Source organism: Anas platyrhynchos, chromosome 8 (genome assembly GCF_047663525.1).
Source record: "Anas platyrhynchos isolate ZD024472 breed Pekin duck chromosome 8, IASCAAS_PekinDuck_T2T, whole genome shotgun sequence".
Classification (NCBI taxonomy): Eukaryota; Metazoa; Chordata; class Aves; order Anseriformes; family Anatidae; genus Anas; species Anas platyrhynchos.
In genome coordinates, this window is record NC_092594.1 from 923359 (window position 1) to 945666 (window position 22308).

Genomic DNA, 22308 nt, shown 5'->3' on the forward strand with positions numbered 1-22308 from the left:
ACTACATTCTAATATAGTTAGAATACTTATATAGTTATAAATTTTTTCTTTAAAAAGCATCACTTTTTCTCTGGACAATAATTTATAAGTATTTTGTGTTCTATTAAGCATAAGCCTTATACCTTAATAGCATAAGTCCTATGTTCCTTGGCAGATGGGAACAGCATCTTCTCAACTAAAGATTCAGGGTTATCTTAACCTTTGTCATACTTATTAGAAGTTTATTTCTCTGTAACCATTGTGTGTCTCCTCTGTAATATATAGCACTGAGATATTTAATAAATAATATATACACATAGAAAATATTCTATTAACACATCAGGTACTTCAGTAACTTTCCAAATAACTAATTCACTTACAGAATTTTAGGACATTATAAATTTATAGCCTTTTATCATTCTCTTCCTGACTCAACTCACAGTTCTGCCCAATCAGGAATTTTTCCTCTTTCCCTATTAAGCTTAATTGCGTATAAGTATCAAATGTCTATGCACAAAAACTGACTATAAGAATTAGGACAGTTTTAACCATTTGTATAATGTAAACAGAATTTCCATTACAATGGGGTTTATAAGCAAAATATTCAGTAATACTGATCAGTGCCAAGAACCTATTGATTGTAAGCATCTCAGCATTTCTGAGGGACAGGTATTAACAGAATCTAACTGAAAGCTTGCAGTGGTCCACACTGTTGTTTGTTTTGTTGTGGGTTTTTTTTTTAGCCAAATGATTTAACCAAAACTGTGAACAGACTTAAGCAATTCCTAGTCTATAGGCAATTGTTGTTTGTTGTTTTTTTTTTCTTCATGTTATTCTTCTAATGCTACATTAATATTCTGAACTGTAGCATTTATTTTGTAACAGGCTCAAACATGAGAAAGCAAATATTTGCTTTTAAGTATAAGGAAAATTGAAGCTATTATTTAAATAAAGCTTTCCTTCCCCTCCAGTATTCTTTAATTGGTTAAGAAACTATTACACTTGTATAAAAACAGGAACACTGATTTTTCCCTTGTATAAACTAAATGCTGTCAAAGATACCATAATAGTTTGCTCTTGACTTTTACAGAAAATTCAGCTAAGCTCACGCTCCATATTAACTACAGAAATCAATTGGCTGGGAAAATAATATGTAATATATATATGAAAAGCATTATTAGAATTAAAAACTTCATTAAAAATTTAAGGAATTAAAAGGAAGTGCATAGTAATAGAAAGTCCATAAGAGCTACTTGTAAAACAACTTCCCAAACTCAGTAATAGTACAAAATTGTACCTGTTTGTTGAAATGTACTTTTGAATGAAATGTTTTGTATATATTTTGATTATTTCAGGAAGAAACAAATGTCAATTCCCTATGAAATTGAAATTCCAAGTTTCAGCTTGTTCTCTTTAAATGTAAATATTTATTCTATAGCAATAGCTGCAATGCAGTAACTTACAGAGAGAGATTCATAACTCCCCATTGCCTTTTCTTCACAAAACTTCTATGAGGTTACTGACAGATGAAAAATTTATGTTAAAAAAAAAAAAAAAAACAACATTATGTCTCCCATTTCTAAGATTCATTTTTAATAATGATTGCAAATACTGAGGCTAGAAATGGTGCTATTTACAAAAAGGATATTTAAGTGATAAAATGCCCACATTGCACTGGCCACTGTCCAAAATTCACCGTAGCTGAAAAATTCACATGTTGTTCCAGATTTTCTGTTCAGTATCTCATTATTCCTGTCTCTGCAAGGCTATGAACACTAATATGCAAAGCCTCTCAATGCCCTGTCTGTATCAGAAAGACAAGTTTGTTTGTTTGTTTTACCTGGCAGTTTGTCTTAAACAGTTATCATATGCTTTCGTTGATCTTATTCAGGGGTTGACAGTATGGCAACTACACCACACTTGATCTGGCAGGACACAAAAAACCTGGCCGAATTCAAAGCACACAGGCATTGCTCTTAAAAAGTCCCACACAGACATTTGTTTGGTCACGACATATGTATTTTGCATGGCTTTGCATGAGCTTTGCATAATCCTCAGGCCCTGATTCTGATATGCACAAGTGCAAACATGAAACCCTTGTTTTAATGTTTTAAATGCTGCAGTCCTGAATTGCACTCCTGTGGTTTGATATGTTTTCCTTCTCCCAGTACAGTTCTACCCTAGGAATAAACTGATATAATTCCACAATTAATTCCTACCTGCTGTGACAGTGCCCCCTCAGGGTAAAGATGATATTTTTACATTAACAGACAGGAAGCTTCCAGTGCGATTGACCTCAAAGACACTGACAAATTAATTACTTTGCTAGTCAATATGGCATGGCAGCTTAAAGATACGAGCAGATACCCAGCCGACTAACATGCATGCTGCCATCTGCTGAATATGACAGCCAGGGATTTGTACTACTCTGGAAGACAAGTAGTGTAGAGCCTTCCAAGAAATATGCTACCAAACCCCTCATTCACAGCTTATTTAACAAGTCAAATAAAGACAGTCTTCTGGTTCTGAAAGAGAACTGGTAGTATCTTAGGATTTTTTGACCTACATGTTTAAAATGGAAAAGGAAACTATCTTAGAGTATTCATTAAAACTTTGGTTTTGAGCCCACAGCTTAACAGCAAGAGCTAGGGTATATTCAAAAAGCTCATGAGATTTACGGGAACACTCATGCAGTGCAGATGTTCATAAGGGGTTCATAGTTTATACACCTCACTTGTCAAGCTTCAGTGTCACCCTGATTTAAAAAGCTGTCCTCTGGCTTGACTTAAAAAAAAAAGTAATTATGAGAAAACTTGTTACCATTTTTACAGGCTACCATTTTTTCAAGAAAAAAATTAGATATCTCTTATCACCATTTTTTTTTTTATTTCCATAATCTTTTTTCTTTTTGATTTTCAACAAAACCACATCAGATTAGAAAACTGAGTGATTTGTACCCTACTATTCCTGTAAATAATATTATACCTCAAAATGGCCCCAAACTATTTATACATAAAACTGTATGTAGGTAAAACTGTTTAAAGCTATATAGCACATATTATATTGATCCATAAAAATATACTCAGAATATATTCATTGAAATGAATAGAATCATTTAATTTGTTCCTCTGTTCCTGCTGTGAAACTGGGTAGGAGTAAAATCAAAACAAAACTAGAGCCAACAGTAAAGATGTATTTGGGGTAACACTGGATGAATGAAACAAACAAACAAACAAACAAAAAAGTAAAAGTTATGGTTTCCTAAATTTTGTATTGTAATAAGAAAACAGAAAACAAATAACACCGTACATTGTGGGACGCTGAATTTGCTGAGCTGTTCAGACAACCCAGTACATCTGTCAGTGAGCACAGCAAACACTGCCTTGAGACTTGCCTGGCACCAGTTTGCAGATGTCTTCATTCACAACAAAGTGTATCACCTGGATAACCTCACAGATGAAGAATAGTAGATACCATTTGATAACTGCCAGGAGACATATCAACTCACTTTACAGAGAGACTTGCACTAGAACCTGACAAATGTTGTACGAAGTAAACTGAAAGACCTTTTTTTAAATATTTCTCTTAATTCTTTTCCTCACATTTATCTTTAAAAAGCTGTCTTCCTTCTTAAACTGATCTCAAAAAGAACACCAATATATACCTTTCCTACATCAGTATTCAAAATCAAGCTCTACAGAAGCACCAGGGGAATGCCTGTTAAGCATCAGCTTACACAATGATTTTTTTCTAGATCAGTTACATTCTAGCATTCAGCTGGAATTAAAATATCTAATACATGTCAACTAAAAAATTATCATTAGAGTACCTTACAGTACCTGAGTTTATGTCATCAGCTATAACAAGCATCCTTGGCTATATGGGACAGAACCACAAATACTGCAATAGTACCGCAGAGAGTTCTGTACTGCTATATTCTTTTTAAAACAGAAACTGATTAAAAATCAAAGCAATGGCTTACTGTCTTACAGAAAAAAAAAAAAAAAAAAATCTTAAGCTCATTTGTCTTTGTGGCAAGTCCTGTTCAAACTATTCTTTCTCCAGTCCAGCAGAAATCTCTGCACTGAAGAGATACATAGGACACTAGATGCACTGACTCTTCTTTTGGGGGAAATATAACAGGTATGAAGATAACACACATAACCTGAAAACAGATCAGAACACAAAATTCATCTGAATGTTTGCATTATAATTTATAATTATGACTGAATATTTCTTCTAAGTATGTGTGCTTTTAAATAATTATGAGCTGGTCAATACATAATACATACATACATATATATATATGATGGTAAAATCTACACAGGCAAATTTAATGATTTACAGTAGTCCAGAATTCTGTCCAGAGACCTACAATGTCTCTCTATTTCATTTAACATCTATGTACTCTTCACTAAACTCAATGAATTAGTGCTTTACTGAATCCTCTACTCACCCAAGTTTACAACACTTTAAGCAATCTGTGTCTCTAATGTTTATTACAAATGTAGTCACCTATCACAGAAGTTCAGCTTCTGCATCGATAGTAGTTTTTGTTTTCATTTTTATCTCATTTTCAGCTCTTCGAATCAAAATCTTTTCTTTAATGTGAGATGTAATAATGCTCTCCAAGGACATTTCACCTTCATTAAAGTCAACAGGGTCAGTATTTAACCCCTCTCTTCCCAATTTCCTAAATTCTTCATCCTTATCATAAACATAGAGAATGCCTCAAATTCCAATTTTGGACTACCTTCCTGAATTGGTGGAATATTCAACACCCACAAAATAATCAGTGAGAGTGTAAGATAGACAGATTTTATAAAATATTTTCTTTTCTAGAAAAACCTTTGATAGCACTGCAATTAAAACCAGCTTTCAGACATGACCTGCCATAAATAATTTTAGTAGTATCTTTCTAGGTATGTGTATATATGCCGTCTTTTATCATAGTTCCAGTCAGTACTTTTGAGCTGTCAAATTCAGATTGCAGAACTTGGAACATATTTATATATAATTCAGTACCTACCTCCAATTTATCAACTTCAGTTTCCAGTGTACCCAAGTGAACAAGTATCTGTCTTTATTCCAAGTGCTAGCAATGCTTCTTGCAATACGGTGTCAAAAAGAAGTTGTTATAACTCTAGCCACACACTGAGAATATCCTTCACTGTCTAGACAAGCTGTATTCAGCTTGCCACCAATTTGCTAATACGCCGTCATTGATGCCTGCAGGAAAGCTTTTGATATCTCTTTTTCTTCTTTCTCAAGACTGAGTATTTTACCCTGACTGCCAACTGTCTCCATACAAAGAATTCAAGAAGAAATGCCATACAGATAGAATTTGATAGGTTTTAAGGATATGAGTAAAAGCTTTGTTAGAAGGAAATGCTCAGAATGAGGTATTCCCTTGCCACTATAGGAGACACAGCAAAAACAAAACCTTCTCATATTAGCTTGAATTTTGTTTAATTTTTCAGATATGTTTTAACAAACTCAATTATTACTCAATTACAGGTAGCAATTGTCAGTAATTTTCATTAGTCTGATTGCAGTCTTTTCTGACTCAGAAATTACTTGTCAGGTTGCAGGAGGATGGACGAGTTAGTCTATTAGGTAGTTTCTTTTTCTCTGTAATGAACCATTAAAATCAAACAGAATAGAATGGGGTCTCTTTATGTCATCCTTATGTATTCTTTTAAAACACATTTTGGTGCTTTTGCATGTACCAAACAAATTAGTTTCTATAACAGGTGAAAAGTATCTGAAGAGTTCAGGAGATCTGATGTCTCACTTTTTTTCGGGGGCCTTGGGAAGCTTTTGTTTTATTTTTAACTTGTACTCTTCAATATTTTACTGATTTCATAGACAGATGTTCCAAGCAGCATGAGGAAGTGGGCAAACATAGAGCTTTTCTGAAGCTCCTCAGAAAGTTTGCATGCCATGATTAATAGTTCATACGTTTTGCCAATTTCATCTACAATAAAAAAAAAAAAAAAAAGAAGGAAGGGAGGAAGGAAGGAAGGAAAAGAAGAGTGTAAAGTGATAAAGTGTAGAGGAAGAAAGAGAAGGGAAAATTAAAGAACTAGTCACTGACATATTCTAGTAAAATTCTAAATACCTTTATATCTACCTTTGTGGTTTTAGAATCTATGTGTGTTTTTTCTTTGTTTTGTTTTGTTTTTGTAAGAAATGGGCTATTTTGAAAACACCATTCACTTCATCCTTTGGAGAACTGTCAGAGTTTTGGTGTTTTGGTACTGTTACTTTACCTTTGCTTGAAGCCACATATACGCAGCTATCCCCTTGATCGGCTCTTATCCTTATTTCATAGAGAATAGAAATGGCTGAAACCAGTCTCCTTTCTGTATCTTTTTGTACTTTCTTTATAGATGGAAACTCTAAAATAGGGTATGTATCAGAGGGTATTCTCTTTCCATTGTAAATTCATAGAATTTCAATAGAAACTCATTCATAAATTCTGCAGTTTATTATTATTTTGATCCACACTTTGCAGATCTACCTTACATAGAAATTTAAGACCATATCTTTGAAAAAGACAATTATGACTGAAAGAAGTCTTCTCTAAGTCATCTTACCATAAAACATACATTTTGATTCACTCACAAAAGCAAACCTGATTATTTTTATCCTGTAAAAAATTCAGAACGCAGAAAGATAATAAATCACTGTAGGGAAAACTGGCATCCTTGATCCAATTATTATGCCACTGATATACAATCCTTTCAGATAGCATGTGGGCAGAACAGATTCTGTTACATGTATCTTTCAGCAGAACTCCTGAAGACATAAGACACCAATCTTGTAGATTTGGAAACAGGTTAGAAAACAGTGCCATTTTCATACTCATTCTAATGAGCACTTAACCAAAACACTCTCCTGGGCTTGAGAACTCACCAACATACTGTACCTAAAAACATCCTTAAATAATATTTTGCACTGCTATTTTGTTTTTTATTGTGATGTTTTTCTTCTTTCTTTAAGAATATTTTTGATCCTATTTTCTTTGTTAAGATTACACAGCACCTGAAAATCCATGACAGCATTAGCTTTTCTGTGGTAGCTGCTGAAAAAGTACAAAGGGAAAATGTAGACCCCAGAAAAGTTAACATCTAATCAAGACCAAAACCAAACCAAACCAACCAACCAACCAAAAACAACAAACACATGCCAACAGTAAAGCTGATACATTTTGCCATGCAAAACTGGAAAACTTATTTGTATCTCACAACAGAAGCGACTGGTCTGTCTTATTAGTTTCCCTGAATCAATTCCCTTCTCTCCTCTTTAATCCTAATACCAAGCCTGATACAAAAGGAGCTTCTTTTCGTTTCACTTCCTACGACCCCAACCCATAAAACCAAATCAAACCAAAACAATGGGGACGCAGACAAATAATCCTCTACCTACTTACTGTTTCTACTGCCTGCACACAGGAGCTCAGTCCCCAGTTAGCAGCTGTTTCTTCCTCTACTTTCATGGGAAGATGAAAAGGAAGCCTCCTGCAGGTTCCTAAAGAGAGAGGAATGGTGCTCCAATCACACTGTAATAGGAAAATATGGAAACTTTTCCTTTTCAATCAGCCCCAAGTAGTAAAAATGTGCCAATCCCTCAGAAAAGATGACATCTTTTCATGAGATGACATCTTTTCATCAGTTCCAAGTTTATTTCCTCTCTGTGAGTACTTAAATTACCCTCAGGTTGGTTTTGGTGAAGAGAAGGATGTCTGCTACCACTGAATACTGGAACTGCTGTATGTGTTTTAATAAAAGCTAGTAAATCTTACACCGCATCCAGGACCCGGGGCTCTTTCAAACAGAACAGCAAATACTGTTAAGTTCACAACAGCATTTAGAATTGCTGCTATAGGATAGAGCTGTGCGGAGAGAATGAAGAAATGTTTCCTGGTCATCAACTACTAGGATGAAGCGAGCAGGAAGACTCGCTTTTTCTGATGACCAGCTAGGCTTAAGTTCTCTGGCCAAATCAGATTATCAGATTAAAAAAAAAAAAAAAAAAAAAAAAAAAGGAACTCAGTATTGTATGCATATAAAACAGGTATTTAAAATTAACGAATACCAGTAACAGTTGTAGGAGAGAAGCCCTTGAGAAAGCACGGAAGGGGACACCCCAAGGCCTCTGGGCACCCCGCTGGGGCCGCTTGGTACCGGGGCTCTGCAGCCCCTTGGGGCTCTGGCAGCCACCTCAGGCAGCCCCCGGGTGAAGCGGAGCGCGGGCTCGGGCGGCTGCTCTCCAGCTGCACCTCAGGCGTGCCCCAGCCCGTCTGAGAACCACTAACGCATGAAACCTAAGGTTATGCTGACTATGGGTCGTGAACTCGAGCGCTGTAAGGGCAACTAATTAAAGCCGTAACCCATTTTACCAGCGCTTTGTTACAGGACGGAGCCGCCACAAGCTCCTCCGCGCAGGAGCTGCCCCGCGAGGGGGCGCCTGAGGGCGGGCGGGCAGCGGACGGGCGGCAGCCATGATGTCGCATCCTTGCCACCGCCTCCCGGGCCCGAAGTTTGGCGGAGGGGCGGGCCGGGGCGGGCCGGAGGCGGGCCGGGGCAGGGCAGCGGAGCCGCTCCGGCACCACGGGCAGCGCCGTCCTCGCTCGCCCGCGGAATGAGCGGCCCCCGGGCGGCTGCCGCTGCCGCCGCCGCTTCCACTCGGGCTGCGGCGGGAGGCGCGGTGCCCGCGGGGGGAGCGGCGTGAGGCGAGGCGAGAGGCGAGGCGAGGCGGCCCCGGCGCCAGGATGCGGGCGCCCGGCAGCGTCCCCAGGCTCCTGCTGCTGTCCCTGCTGGCCGCCCTGCACCCTGCCCAGGTAGGAGCCGGCCGGGTGCCGCGGCCGACGGGGCTCGGCGGGCCGGGGCGGGGGGGATCGCGGCAGCAGGAGCGGCCCCGGGCTCCCCCGGGGCTCCCCCGGGGCAGGTGCCGAAGCCGCGGCGGTGCGGGTCTGGAGGAGGTGGCTGAGGAGCAGCACCGCGCTGCGCCGCTGAAATCGCCGCGGTGGGCTGAACCCGGCGGGCCTGCGGCGCTGCGGGAGCTCACACCTTGCCAGCCGCCTCCTGGTGCCGTGCCGCCTCCTACCCGGCAAAGTGAGGAGAGGGAGAGGATCGCGGGGCACTGCGGGCAGCCCCCCAGCAGCCCGCTCCGCTGTGCGGGTGAATGTCCCCCCCGCGGCACCGCTCGGGTGCCAGGCAGCCCCGCGAGACAGGATTTGGCTCTTCTGACAGTTTGCTTTTCCCTTTTAAATAATTGACATAGTCGTATAAAATACGCACGGAATTTCCAACAGCGTGAAAAGGGTATTCCTCCTACGAAAATATAAAGACAGAACTTAATAAGCAATTCGGTGAAAAACAGATTTACAGCTGCAGTAATCATAAGATACGGTGACAACATAAAAGGAGATGATATATGATTAATAACATTAGCTAATAATGAATTATAGCCATCTGATATTAAATAGCAGCTATTTGACAGCATCGCTATCGCTGTGTTCTGCAGAGACTCGTATCAGGCGGGGAACAGGAGTTCCTCAGCTGTGTGAGCCCGAGCACATGGCCACATCGCAATCACAGGTTTCCAGTCATTGCTCTGTCTTCTGGTACACTTAGATCTGTTGCAGGCAAAGAGGCTGCCTGAAGACAGGATAAACACAATTTGTATCACTGTCTATCCACAGAAGAGTAAAACCACTAATGAAGTGGATGACCTTCAGCTGGCAGAATTTTGCTTAGTTTAGGTGTCAGAGATATGCCCCATAACAACACTGGGAAGAAATGTTCCATCATAGGTGTCTGTTACCATCGAGCACTGAAAAGCAGGATGCACCACTGGAATGGAACTGCATAAATTATCTCTGAAACTTTGCTTCTAGTCCTTTGTGCTGTGGCACACTGTGCAGAGGGCAGAAAAATGGCCTTTTAGTCATTGCTGTGTGTGACATTTTCAGGGATATTAAAATGTTCATTGCAGGCCCTTTTAACTCCGTGAAGAGGTCATGAGCCAGAAGCTCTAAAGTCCTTAAGAATATGTAAAAACAAGAGCCCCTTAATCCAAGTCTGCTTTTTATCAGAGATAAATTGGGTTTTCAGAAATTAAAACAGGAGAACAAATGGTTATTCAGATCCTTGATTAAGATACTGCTCCACTTTAAGCATATGAAAAGGTGCCACATATAGATGACAGATGATAGTTGAGTTTTGTTGATGTATTTCTGTGAAAAATGATGTATGCAAAATGACTACAAGGTCTGTGGGTTTGGTTTTGTTTGTTTGTTTTCAGCAAATAAATACAAGTTATGATTGAAATCACTTTAAAAATGGAAGCAATCCTCAGGTATTTAGCTTACTTTATGCTAAATGGAATAACAATGTTCTGCCCTGCAGGTTTGGAAGCAAATATATTACGTGAAATTAGTATTAGGAAACAATGAGGTGATTATTTCCTTCTTTTACAAATAATTGTGCAACATGCTCATGACTAGACACAACTTTTTAGATGCCCTTGACACACACAAATGAAAATAAATCATGACAGATGTTTCAAAGCATGCCACAGTACATTCCTATTAATGTTCTGCATAATATCTAAGTAATAAAGAAATAATTTCTGTAACTCATCTATTACTTTTAAATATTTCCAAGAAAAAAAATAAGAAAAAAAAAGCTTTGATTTAGAACTAGCTATCACTGACTTTAAAGACTGTTGTCCACAGGCACTCTTACTATGACAGGGGTTTTATGCTAAACTTACTGTGTTATCTACTCATTGTAAAGTATTTAAGTATTGCCATCTTATGGTAATATATGCTAAAAATATGTATAGTTTATTCTTAAATTTCTGGCACATTAAAATTTTATTTCAATTGCAGTAACTTATTGCCCATGTTGTATTTTTATGTCTTTTTTTCTGCTAAGCTTGATGTAGAATATTGACCTGCTCTGGAAATTAGCCTTTAACAAATGGAAGACAGCTCACTAATGATTAATTTTAAATACTCTTAATGCTAATTGTAGAATATCAATTTTAAGACACTTATTAAAATGTCACATCTGTTAATTTGATTCTAATTTTGCTCTGTATTTATACTGAAAAATACAAGGAAACTATTCATTATAATGTGTTTCAGTAAAGTTTTATTTCCAGCAGGATGATTAGATATTCAGCAGGAAGCCAACTATATAAAAAGACTTGGAATATAAAATCTTTCCTTTCTCCTACATGCAAAAGCAGTATCTTGAAAGAATGATCTATTAAGTACTAGGAAATTTCTAAGAGTTACTGCTAGATGGCATCTCTGTGCTGCTTTTCTGCAAGCCTGGAGTTTTCTGAAATGACCTTCATAGTATACAAAGTGGATTTCTTTTGTAAGTGTTATTTTGGTGGCCATCATTTGATCGCTATATCCAAATAACCACAGCAGTATAACCAAGTGAGCATTTTAGAGTAATGTAATGCTGCACCAGACAGGGAACAAGCTCAGCAGGTCTAGATGCTGTTTTTTAAGTTTGATTTTTGAAGATTTAAACAGATCTGAAAATAGGTATTTTTCAATGCAGTCAATAAAATTTATGTCTTTAATTTTTATAATGGTTGTATATCCTACACCTGGTGGGTTTCTATTCTTTGAACTTTGCCAAAAGAAGTGTTTCAAAGGAAGACTGGTGGGTCCAGTCCCAAACAGGAGCTATGTGTAGTATCATTAAGGACAGTTGCAAAAAGCATCTGTTGTCTATGTTCATTGCTTGCGATAATAGGATCTTTGGGAGCATTAACATAAAAAAAAAAAAAAAAAGCAAATTTGAAAAGTTAACTGTTTTTGAGTGCATTCGTACCTTCTGCAGTTTGATCTTTGGAACAGCCATGTTTCTAGATTTCAAAAATCCACAATTTTCACACATCAGCAGACTACGCAACTAGCTGCTAAAATCCTTCTTTTTCCCAGAGACCAACAGAACTTGTTTGTAGGAAGAGTGCATTACTTTAACACTGCTTCAGAGTATAATTTAATTCATCTCTACTGTGAGAGTGTATAACAAGGATATTATGTACAAACAAGGGTTACCGTAATACACAATTTTTGTTGGAAATACTGAGTCATAGTACTATAATACAGCACAAAATTGTGTGGAAATCTCATTATCTTTTTGGAAATTAATTGACACTGTTTTCCACAGTATTAGTCATTAGTCAATATGAAAATCGTATAGAATTATTTAACCTACAGGATTTAAGAATGCTCTAAATAAAGAATTGCTGAATATATATGGTCAACTCTTGCCTTAACATTTCTGAGCAATGTGATTCAAAACCCAGTGAAGAGCAGTCCAGAGCTGTCTGTGTCCCGTGTCTTCTCCCAGATACGTTACTCTCAGTCCAGTAACTTCAGTCAATGGGTAACAGTTTGCAGAAATGCAGTTTAATAGCTGTCGAAACAACACCCAGCTATAACTCTAAAAATGTGTTTCTAGTTGCCTACAGATTGAGCAATTATAAATTTCCAGTTCAAATCCTTGCAATTCGTAAGAGACCTATTAAGAAATGAACAGGAAATCCTCAGAGAAGCCCCAGTTTACTTTGGGCACTGAAATACCCTTTTTCAATACTTTAGTATGACACAAATGCTTCAGGGCATCACTTCAGCGTTCTTACTGGATCTTCACTGAAAACCAAGTAAAATTTAAAAATCCTTGTGTAAATCTTTGCAGCAATAGTATTTTGAAGACCATCTTTCACCAAAACGTCAATCTATTGTACTGCTTCACTTCACAGGGCAGTAGATTTCTTGTCTAAGATGAAATTGAGAGAAGTGAGGACTTTGTATGCCTGGGTATAAATACAGAACTCTTTCCACAAAGGAGAATGCCAGCATGCAGGAACACACAGATAGCTTTACAGATAGAAAAACATTCAAGAGTTAGATGTTTTTATGTACTTCAAGAATGCCCAAAGAAGATCAAAGAGCTTATGTTGTACTTGTTTAGCATAATGAGGTCATGTGTACTACTTTCCACATGGTCAGCTAATAAATGTGCACTTGGTGCACCTGCAGAACAGAACAATTTGCTGTTCACCTGATCGATCTGACCGTCATTTTTCAAAAAAATCTTTTTCAAAATATGACAGCTCCGAATCTGCCTCCTTCAGCTTTTTTTTACTGACTTTTTATTTTTCTAAGAGGTAACGATCTTAATGTGTTCACAAGGGGATCTCTTAAGAACCCTTGAAGTGCACAACATCAATCTTCATATACTTAGTCTTGGCATTAATGATGTTTTTGGTGAGTTTGCTAAGAAGAAAAAATGGATGATAAATATCTTAGCCATTCCTTTATTCAGTCAACTGGGAATTTTTCCTAATACTAGAAAGAAATACGTTTTCTAGAGGACATAACTCCTCTTACTTCAGTACTAAATTATCTTTACCAGCCATTCAGAAAGTCGATTCTTCTGTTCATCATATTTGCTCTGGGACACACTGCCTATTAACTGCAAAGAATGGCACATCTTACCCAAGAAGTAAGAATATTAGTAAAACAAAAGTGCAAAGGTGTACAACTTTGTGGAGAACTCTTATTCAGAAATTGATAAAAAGTTGCAACTTTAACAATTCTGATTATGACACATTATTTATCTGAAGGACACTGATCCACCACTGATGGCCACTTTATACCTTTCACAGGCTGAGATAAAATTAATTCAAAATGAAGGAATTCAGCATGACAAGTTAAGGGAGCATTTGCCTCTGGGAATTTAAAATTCACATTACAATGTCTGGGTGATGGTGAAGCCTAGGACAATTCTTAGATTGTTTCTTAAAGTTGAGCACAGTGTTGAGAGATGTATCTCAGAAAAAAAGGAGTGAACTCAGATGTTACCTGTTATGTCGGAGCATAGAGAAATCAGAGACACTTCACTCCGAGCATGGACTGCAGCTTCAGTTATTTTCATTAAGTGGTTCCAATCTTAAAGGTAATTGCACTCCTGTCAGCAGCATAATTTATCAGAACACTTGAAACTATTTCCAAAATGTTACTGTTTTTAGTGTCTTTGTTTTATTCCTGTCATTAAAGGTGTTTAAGGTCTAACCTTGGTTTATCTGAAATTAGAGAATTCATGTCTCTGCCTGAAAGGACACCAGAATACTAAATTATAAGGCCCTTTGTTACTGTGTCCTGCTTTTATTACTCACTTCTCAGTATTTTTAAACTTGTTTTGTGGCAAACTGGACTACTGGCCAGCAGATAACTTGTTTAATATGCAAATAAAAGAGGCATGTAACCTTGTTTACAGTAACACAGATTATTTTATCCCTGTTGGGAGCAGTTCTAAAAGATTTTTTATTAACAGGGAAATACCGTGTGTTGTGTGTACCGGACAAAGGAAATCGTTACCATTTGTCTAGCTAGCTCTGTGTAGACTAAAACTAAATGACCCGTGGCCTTCATTTTTACTGACCACCTTCTAGAAATAGTTTCCTAATATTTTTTCTCACAATACGAGTGATTCATATTAATGAACTCAACATACCACGCAACTTCCATACTTAGAGGAGGTGACAGTGAACACAAAATGTTGGTGGTATAAGCAGTTAACATTAAGGACAGAACTCTGTTAATGATGTATAGGGTATAGGTATATAGGGTATACCCAGCAATTTGATTCCTTGAAGTTTCATTGTGGTATCACACGTACTATATGCTTTTCCATACCATCCTATACCCTCTTCAATTTCATGACAGAAGCTGACCTATCACAAAAGCAAAAGAAACAGCCAGGCATATTTGTCATAACTCACTAAACAATCATAACTTGGAACTTCAGTTATAGCCAAAAGGAGGCTGCATAGGAAATACCAGGCCTGCAGGTAGGAATTTTGTAAACTCTTACCTAGCTGCTTCTGTATGCACTTTATGTACTTTTTTTTTTCCCCACAGAAAATAAAAATGTAATATGAAATTATTCACAAAACATCCAGTATTTATTAAAACTTCTTCCTCAAGAAAAAAAATAAAATAATTTTAATATTCTGACCCCCTTCTGAGCCTTTCTCACTTAAATTAAACCACTTCAAGCAGCCCCAAATAACACAAATGTAATTTTTTCATCCTTCAGTTCCTTCAAGAACAAAGTCATCTGCCTGCTGCACTGCCATCTAAACAAACAAATCCTTGCAACTGTGGAATGCAGATTTAATCTTTTTATTCCTTCTATTTATTATTTCACTGAAAAACGTATGTTCATCAGCAGAACAATAGCTTAAGCAAATGCTGGAAGCAAGTAACCCACTTCACTCCTGTGGTTTGGGGAAATACTGTTAACATCCTCCTGCAGCTGTTAAGTAACTCATAAGGGAAGGGGAACAGGTAGAACAAGTGGAAAAGATTCTGTTCAGAGGACTGCATCTTCGTGAGCTCTACAATTAAGTGCCTATCACTACATTGTAAATAATGTTAAACTATTGGTGCATGTTATTAAAAAATGCAGTTTAAAGATATTTTAATGAACCCATTGCTTCTTTGTTTGTTTGTTTGTTTGTTTAGAACTCCTGCTTTAGGAAAATACTATAAAATGTGTTTCAGTGTATTGCTTTCAAGGTGATAACTAAGCATTTAAATCATTTTCCACATCCGAAATTGTAAATGCTATTTGAGTTTGGCCATTAGTCTTAAAATTGGTTTTATAGATATACAAACTTCAATGTATTTAGAATATATTACTACATCATTATTTACTCAAATTAAACTGTTCTGTGCAAGTCCTAGCCTCAGTACTGCAATTATTTTTTTCTTATTCATTTTTTCATATAGCCTTTTACACAGTATTCTAACAAATCCACCTTCTAATAAGATTCTGAGCATTTTCAATATACGGTATTGAGACTTCTCCAAGAAAATATGAAGTAAACAGTGTAGCTGTAACACCAAGATACTTTACCAAGAAACAAACAATACATGGAGTACAGACTGCGATTCCAACAACTGCATTAGCTTTCTCAGATTAGATGTAATTTTGTAGTGAAACTTACCTGCTTTTCAATGTGAGCTATCAGTAATTTGCTTTCATTTTTGGCTGCTCTGGGTCTAAGTGAACCAGAGCTGAAGTGAACCCCCTGAACTGAATAGGCATTTCATCGTTCTTATTTTGTAGAGGTAAAGACAGCCCATTAGTTGTAGCTTAGTGGCAGATCATTATTTTCAAATTATCTATTGTTAACATCATTGAATCCAAGTTCTTAAGAGCTGAAGTTCCCCAGCAACACCACACTGCAAATTGCCCCAGGCCCAGCATCACCTCCTGACCCATCCCTGTTCCACCTCTGCTTCACCAAACTCATTAGACCTTTCACTGTCCATTTTAAGGCACTAAATCTACACAGCACTGCCCTTTTTAGAAGGGAGATATGGTCTTCTTTTTCACTATTCTGCACTATTCTCAACTTTTTAATAATTCTAAAGATACACAGGATCGTACTTATGACATTCATTCTGTTTGCATGGTCATAAAATTTCCAGAGGCTATGGCATGTGAGCTTGGCAGAAAAATTACAAAGAAATTGTCTTAAAGGCAAGATCTCTCTTACATATCATAATTTACTAAGCCATGTAATGCTGGAGGGTGTTTTTTTCCTTTTTTTTTTTTTGTTTTGTTCTTTGCTTTTCTTCTTTTCTTGCATATTAGCAAGAGCTGGCTAATTCTTCAACCTTGCCACTGCAAGAGTACATATATAGTACTTGTACTAAACATGACCACAGATCCTGCTGTCCTCTAGTTTTTACAGTAAAGGTCCTTTCAGCTCTGTGCCCTGAAGGTAAGTATCTTAACTTTTGAGTGTGATATGAATTATCATATAGATGATGGTATGAAAAATTCAGGTGACTGGTTTGCCTTTATAATGAGATTTCAGATCAATATTATTTGCTGTCATCGCAGGTATTTATGCCTGAGATGCATATCAGGCAGAGTAACGAACAAGATCCTTCCCAAGCATAAAGTAGGGAACTTTTCATATCTAATAGGTAATTCAGATCAGGAGAAATCAACAACCAATTAAGTCTGGTATCCTATTACAAAAGTCACATAAGCTCAGACATGACAAAAAGCTTCAACTAAATTAATAAAGAAAAAAATGTTATTAAGTAATAATCACATTAGTCTATCATTAAGATTACTGCAGAAATGAATGGCAAAAAAAAAAAAAAAAAGTCAACAAAATCAGAACTGCTAAGCTTTGACATTCCTGGAGAACTGTGACCTTGTGCATTATTTACAACGCTCCCTGCACAAATAGTCCTCAAACTGACAACAAATGGAGAGCTTGTTGGAAACACCTTATTCGGAGAAAAGATTTCTGCAAAATAGAGTTGAGTCTGACACCTCAGCTTAGCCAAGGAATTATTTTAAAATATAAGTTTCATTGTTCAAAGAATGTTCAAAATTGTGGTTGTTGGCTTCTAGGTAAAATTACATGTCCTATGGAATCAGCATCATTCGACATACTTTTCTTTTGAATTACCCTTCCTAATACACACATTGATTTACTTTTTAAATCAGTGTCTATTATTCAGATACACAAAAAACCTTGTTCAAAGTGTCAGTTACAACGTTATATTCACTTTATTCAGTTTGGGCATCGTTGCTATTCTGGTAACTGATTTATATTGAACAGCAGTTACTCAACGTGCTTTCAGACCAGTAACTTTGCTTTTGTGGGTGTCACCGGGAAATAGTTCGTGGAATTCTGCACCGGGCAAAAAGAAACCCCTGCAGAAGTCTCTGATACAACCACTGTACAAGAAGCGACTAGGCAATAGTGAGAGCCTTGAAATTTTGGGGGAAATGAAAGAAGGATCTTGATGTAATACTGGCAGTAGCTGTAGTATTCGGATTTGCTAAGCTTTAGATTTGACAAGTCAGAAAGCTACGCTAATGGTAAGGTTCACCTCTGTTGTGTATACAGAAGAAAAAAATTACCAGATGCTACTGGTATTCAGATTATATCCACAGGTGACTGTCAAAAATAGAATAAATTGCTCTTGCTTATAGCTCTCTTCCATTTAGAAATGAGATTTATTTAGGAGTATGCAGTTGAAGCTATATCTCTATATGTTTATTTCTAAACAATTTTGAATGATTCATTCAACTTTGAAAACTCCCTTTTTTTACTAACATTCCTATAAAATCTTGAGCTAAAAAAAAGATCTTAGATTTCTTACTGAACATTCTGACTCATTCAATAGAAGATAATTCTGACACACACCAGAAGTAGGAAATCAGTATTAAGACTTGGAATCCATCTCCTGGCTAGTATCTGAGGGATAAACCCTGTTCCTTTTTAATACCCACGGGTATGATGTTTAACATGCCTTTCAGCAGCTACACTTTAAATTCAATCTGGTGCTCCATCAAAAAAATATTTCCTTTTTATTTGTGAGGGTGATCAAATACTGGAACAGGCTGTCCAGGAAGGCTGTGGAGTCACCATCCTTGAAGATGTCCATCCTGACTGGACAGAGCCCTGAGCAACCTGCTCTAGCTGACCATGTTCCTATGAGAGGCTGGATGCTGCAGAAATGAAGACATAAGGTTAAGCAGGTTAAGTTACTGAGTTCATCTCCATACAGTGGAAATGAACAACCAGTTAATGTTTTCTCAAATGCTTCCACAAATCGGTTTCCAAATGAATGTAACAATAGTGGTAGATAATAAAAAATAAAAATAAATTAAAATTTAATAATAATAATAATAATAATAATAATAATAATAATAATAATAATAATAATAATAATAATAATAATAATAATAATAAGAATAAATAAGATAAAATCCTGATATGACCTAACTGCCCAATTCTTCTGTTAAATAGAAACAGTCATGTTTTTTCTCTTTGGGGATTTTCCTGAAGCACATGCAATTAAGTATTGTCTAATGCTTACTTTCTCCTTCTCATTAGTATTCTTGGACATAAAACATTTGCACTGTGTGATTTGACTGTTTTAATTGACCCTAACTCTTAAGCACTAATGTTATCTTTTCACTTGCTAATTATTTTCGCTCTCTCCAGAAATTAGTCTCTTAGGCAATATTTTTCTTGTTAAAATATCATTGTTTTCTTATCCACTGTCGTGTATTTCAGTTCAGGTTCTGAAGACTTGCCATATCATCTCATCTTTGGTTTCCCAAACATTCATAGTTTTTAGGAATATAAACTACTACTACAAGTGATATCCTTCTTTTCTATCTTTTTTTTTTCTTCTTCTTCTGTGCAAAATATGCTATTATTAGTTAATTTCATACCAAAGCCCTTAGTTTTCTCCTTTCTTCACCTTTCAGAATGCTGTTATACTCCTTGTTTGCAATCGGGATGTTTTCTGACCAGCTGTGTTCCTTATAAGCCCTTTTAGCTGCTAAGCATTTGCTTCTGCTATATTCAGTTGCCTTCAAAGAATGGCCTCATTTTCTAGGAATCTTTTTGATCTTTTTCAGTTTTAGGAGACCCCTAAGCATTTTGTTTTGACAAATTCCTCCAGTTGTCTCCAAGTCACTTAATGTGCTTAATTTATTTAATAAATTTATTTTAATAAAAATTAAAACCAAATCTTCTGAGCTACATGTAAGTGCAGCTAAGAAAGACATCCCAAGATGTCAAGAATTCATGTTGATTCTGGTTCATGCACCATACTTGTCTAATTTTACTTAAAAAGGACAAAACAGACTGATCTGATAACTTGTTCCTTGGACTGGAAGGACATTCAGCTATCCTTGCAAGGGCATGTATCCAAACTCTGAAACTGTTACTCCAATTAATATCAGTTAAACTAAAATGTCTCATGACAGGCGGGGTATCGCTGCCCCCAATATATATATTTGTTGCTGTGAGGAGGCCATGCTTTAACACAAGCCTGCTTAAAATAGCAGTGACCGTAGGAGGAGGAACTTATGATCAGCATACCTACCACCACCCGTTTAAACACGAGCTTAACAAATGTCTTAAATAATCTCCTTGATTATTTTAAATAGTGCTTAGGGTTCCACCAAAGGATTGACTTGCTCATTGATCAGTCAGAGACGACCTGGCCTGTGAGCAGTGAGACATCTTTGCAGCTCCCCTCAGGTTTGTCACCCACTGAAACCAAGGTCCAAGGGCAGCCTGATGAAATGCCCGTAACTGTTCCAATGTGGCATTGTAGCCATAGCACATACCCAAGGCTCACAGCTTGCAAGCACTCTCAAAAACCCAAGCTTAGGAAGTCAGTTTAGCAGAAAAATGCATTCAAACACTTCTTTGCTACTTCAGTTGTCACATGGCACATAGAAATTTTTTCTTCTGAAGCATGTTGTTGGAACAATGCCTGCATTATAAATGCCAAATATATGAGATATCTGACTATCCTATAGGGCAGACTACAAGATCAATCTTAAATAGCAGGCTGTGATGCAGTGATAGCTGGTGATGGGAAGAAGGATGGCAGGTATAAGTTAGCACACTGTTCTGAACAGTGGGCACACTGTGAAAAAGGCACTAAGTACACTGAACAGTGGAAAGAATAGTCCTGCCAAATGACATAGTGTGAGATTAAAGTAAATAATTCTGCTGGAAACACTGAAATTTTAAGTATCTGAAAAAACGTATCTTCAGGACTGTTTTGTCTTTCATAAAGGTACTCATCTATTAATAAAAGAGCATATTAAAAATAGGTCTATACAGTACCAAAGTAAATTGGAACTGGGATTTATTTAATTTAAAAATACGTTACTGTTTGGCCAGCAAATAGCCACAGTAGCAAAGCTAGGTTCACTTCTCACTTCCAGATCAATCAATCCTGAGTTAGAATATGTTACTGTGTCTATTACTAGTCAGCCAGCCCATGCCCATCAAAGATGATCTCCTACTGGACGAGCACATCAGTGCAAGATGCCTATAAAAGAAAATGAGGATGAACAAGATGAAGTGATTCAATGTTTTCCTTTCCTAATGCAGTGTCCACAGTAGATAGGAAGAAAACCAGAAATAAAATCTTCCACAAATACTCATTCCAGTTTTAAACAAGCATAGCTTAAAAATATTTGTGCTCCTTTTTTAGCAAGCAAAATTAATGACAGAGGAGAACGTTATGTGAATATTGTAAAATATTTTTGACAACGAGTTTATAATTTGTACTTGCATATGTACAGTTTTGCCTGCTCATTAAAGAAATATCAATACATTTTATGGCTTATCAACCCAGAGTAACTCAAACTTTAGTATTCAGATTTGTGAATTATTCATAGAAGCTACACATCAGGAACTATTTATGGAAATGTTGCTGAAAATAGTACTCTATGTTTAGACTGACTCTAGTTAAAAAGGAAGCTAATTTTGTTAAATTGTTTAGATCACAGTATCTTTATATTTATTTTGAGTATATAGTGCAGTCTATTTTTAACTCTGCTGGCAGTGTGTTTCTCAGCACTTCTTAGAAGCCTATGATACAACAACACTTCTACTACTGCAATTTTTATTTCCCAGTTATTCATACTCAGGTATTGAGTATAAATACTCAATATTCCCTACTACTGTTTGTAGCAGAACCACCCAAAGTTTATGTGGAAACAATTACCTCTCTCTCATTCCACTATCTAACGTTTCAAAATCAGAACCTGTAAGTATCACTTAAGTAACACTTACAAAGCAATATCTGTTTTTACTCACTGCTGGGAAGGGAAATGTATTCTCCTAAAGTTCTTGCTAAAAAGTATTTCCATACCATTATGGAAGACAGCAGAGAAAATAGGCAAGGGGTCTCTGACTCATTGCGTAGACTCAAGGATAAAAAGGGATAGAAAAGGTACAGTCACTGAAACCTTGCAGGAAAATATCAAGTACTATTCAGTGGCAGGGAAGAGTGAACGAGTAAGGGGTAACTGCTTTTTCTTCAAAATATATCTGAGAAGTGTGTCAAAAAACAAACAAAGCAAGGAACAAGCTACAATCTATTTGAAATAGAATCTTACACAGTATGATTTACAGCTGCTCCCAAGTTTTTATCATTCTCTTTAGCCATCACTTTAAAGTACCTTGCAACAAGGAAAAAAATGTTCTTTCCTGCTACTTTTCTACTTTCATGCCACAATAGACTTTGAAGTCATTTATTCAAACCTTTAAATAATGTGCACAATTACATAAATATGTTTACAAGGATAAGTGGAAATAATTAGCTGCTTAAATTTATTTTTTTTTCACTTTTATTTGCTTATTTTTTTCTTCTGTAATTATATAGATCTTTGAAAGAAGTGTCTATACGGATAGATAGCTGGATAT

The 22308-nt window shown here is 36.7% G+C and overlaps 1 protein-coding gene and 1 long non-coding RNA gene across 2 annotated transcripts in view; one reads left to right on the forward strand and one right to left on the reverse strand.

Annotated features, from left to right (window-relative positions):
* Window positions 1–3081: 3081 nt before the first annotated feature.
* On the reverse strand, window positions 3082–8516 carry LOC140003108 (uncharacterized). Its single transcript, XR_011811088.1, has 3 exons — window positions 8384–8516; window positions 7415–7512; window positions 3082–4144 (listed from the first exon to the last, which is right to left on the reverse strand). It is a non-coding gene; the product is annotated as an uncharacterized lncRNA (long non-coding RNA).
* Window positions 8517–8592: 76 nt separating this feature from the next.
* The window catches only part of LOC140003107 (noelin-3-like), a 47927-nt gene continuing 34211 nt past the window's right edge, over window positions 8593–22308 (forward strand). Inside the window, exon 1 of the mRNA XM_072041922.1 lies at window positions 8593–8824. Coding sequence (XP_071898023.1) covers window positions 8756–8824 — 69 coding nt within the window. The 5' untranslated portion in view covers window positions 8593–8755. The remainder of the gene's footprint in view (window positions 8825–22308) is intronic.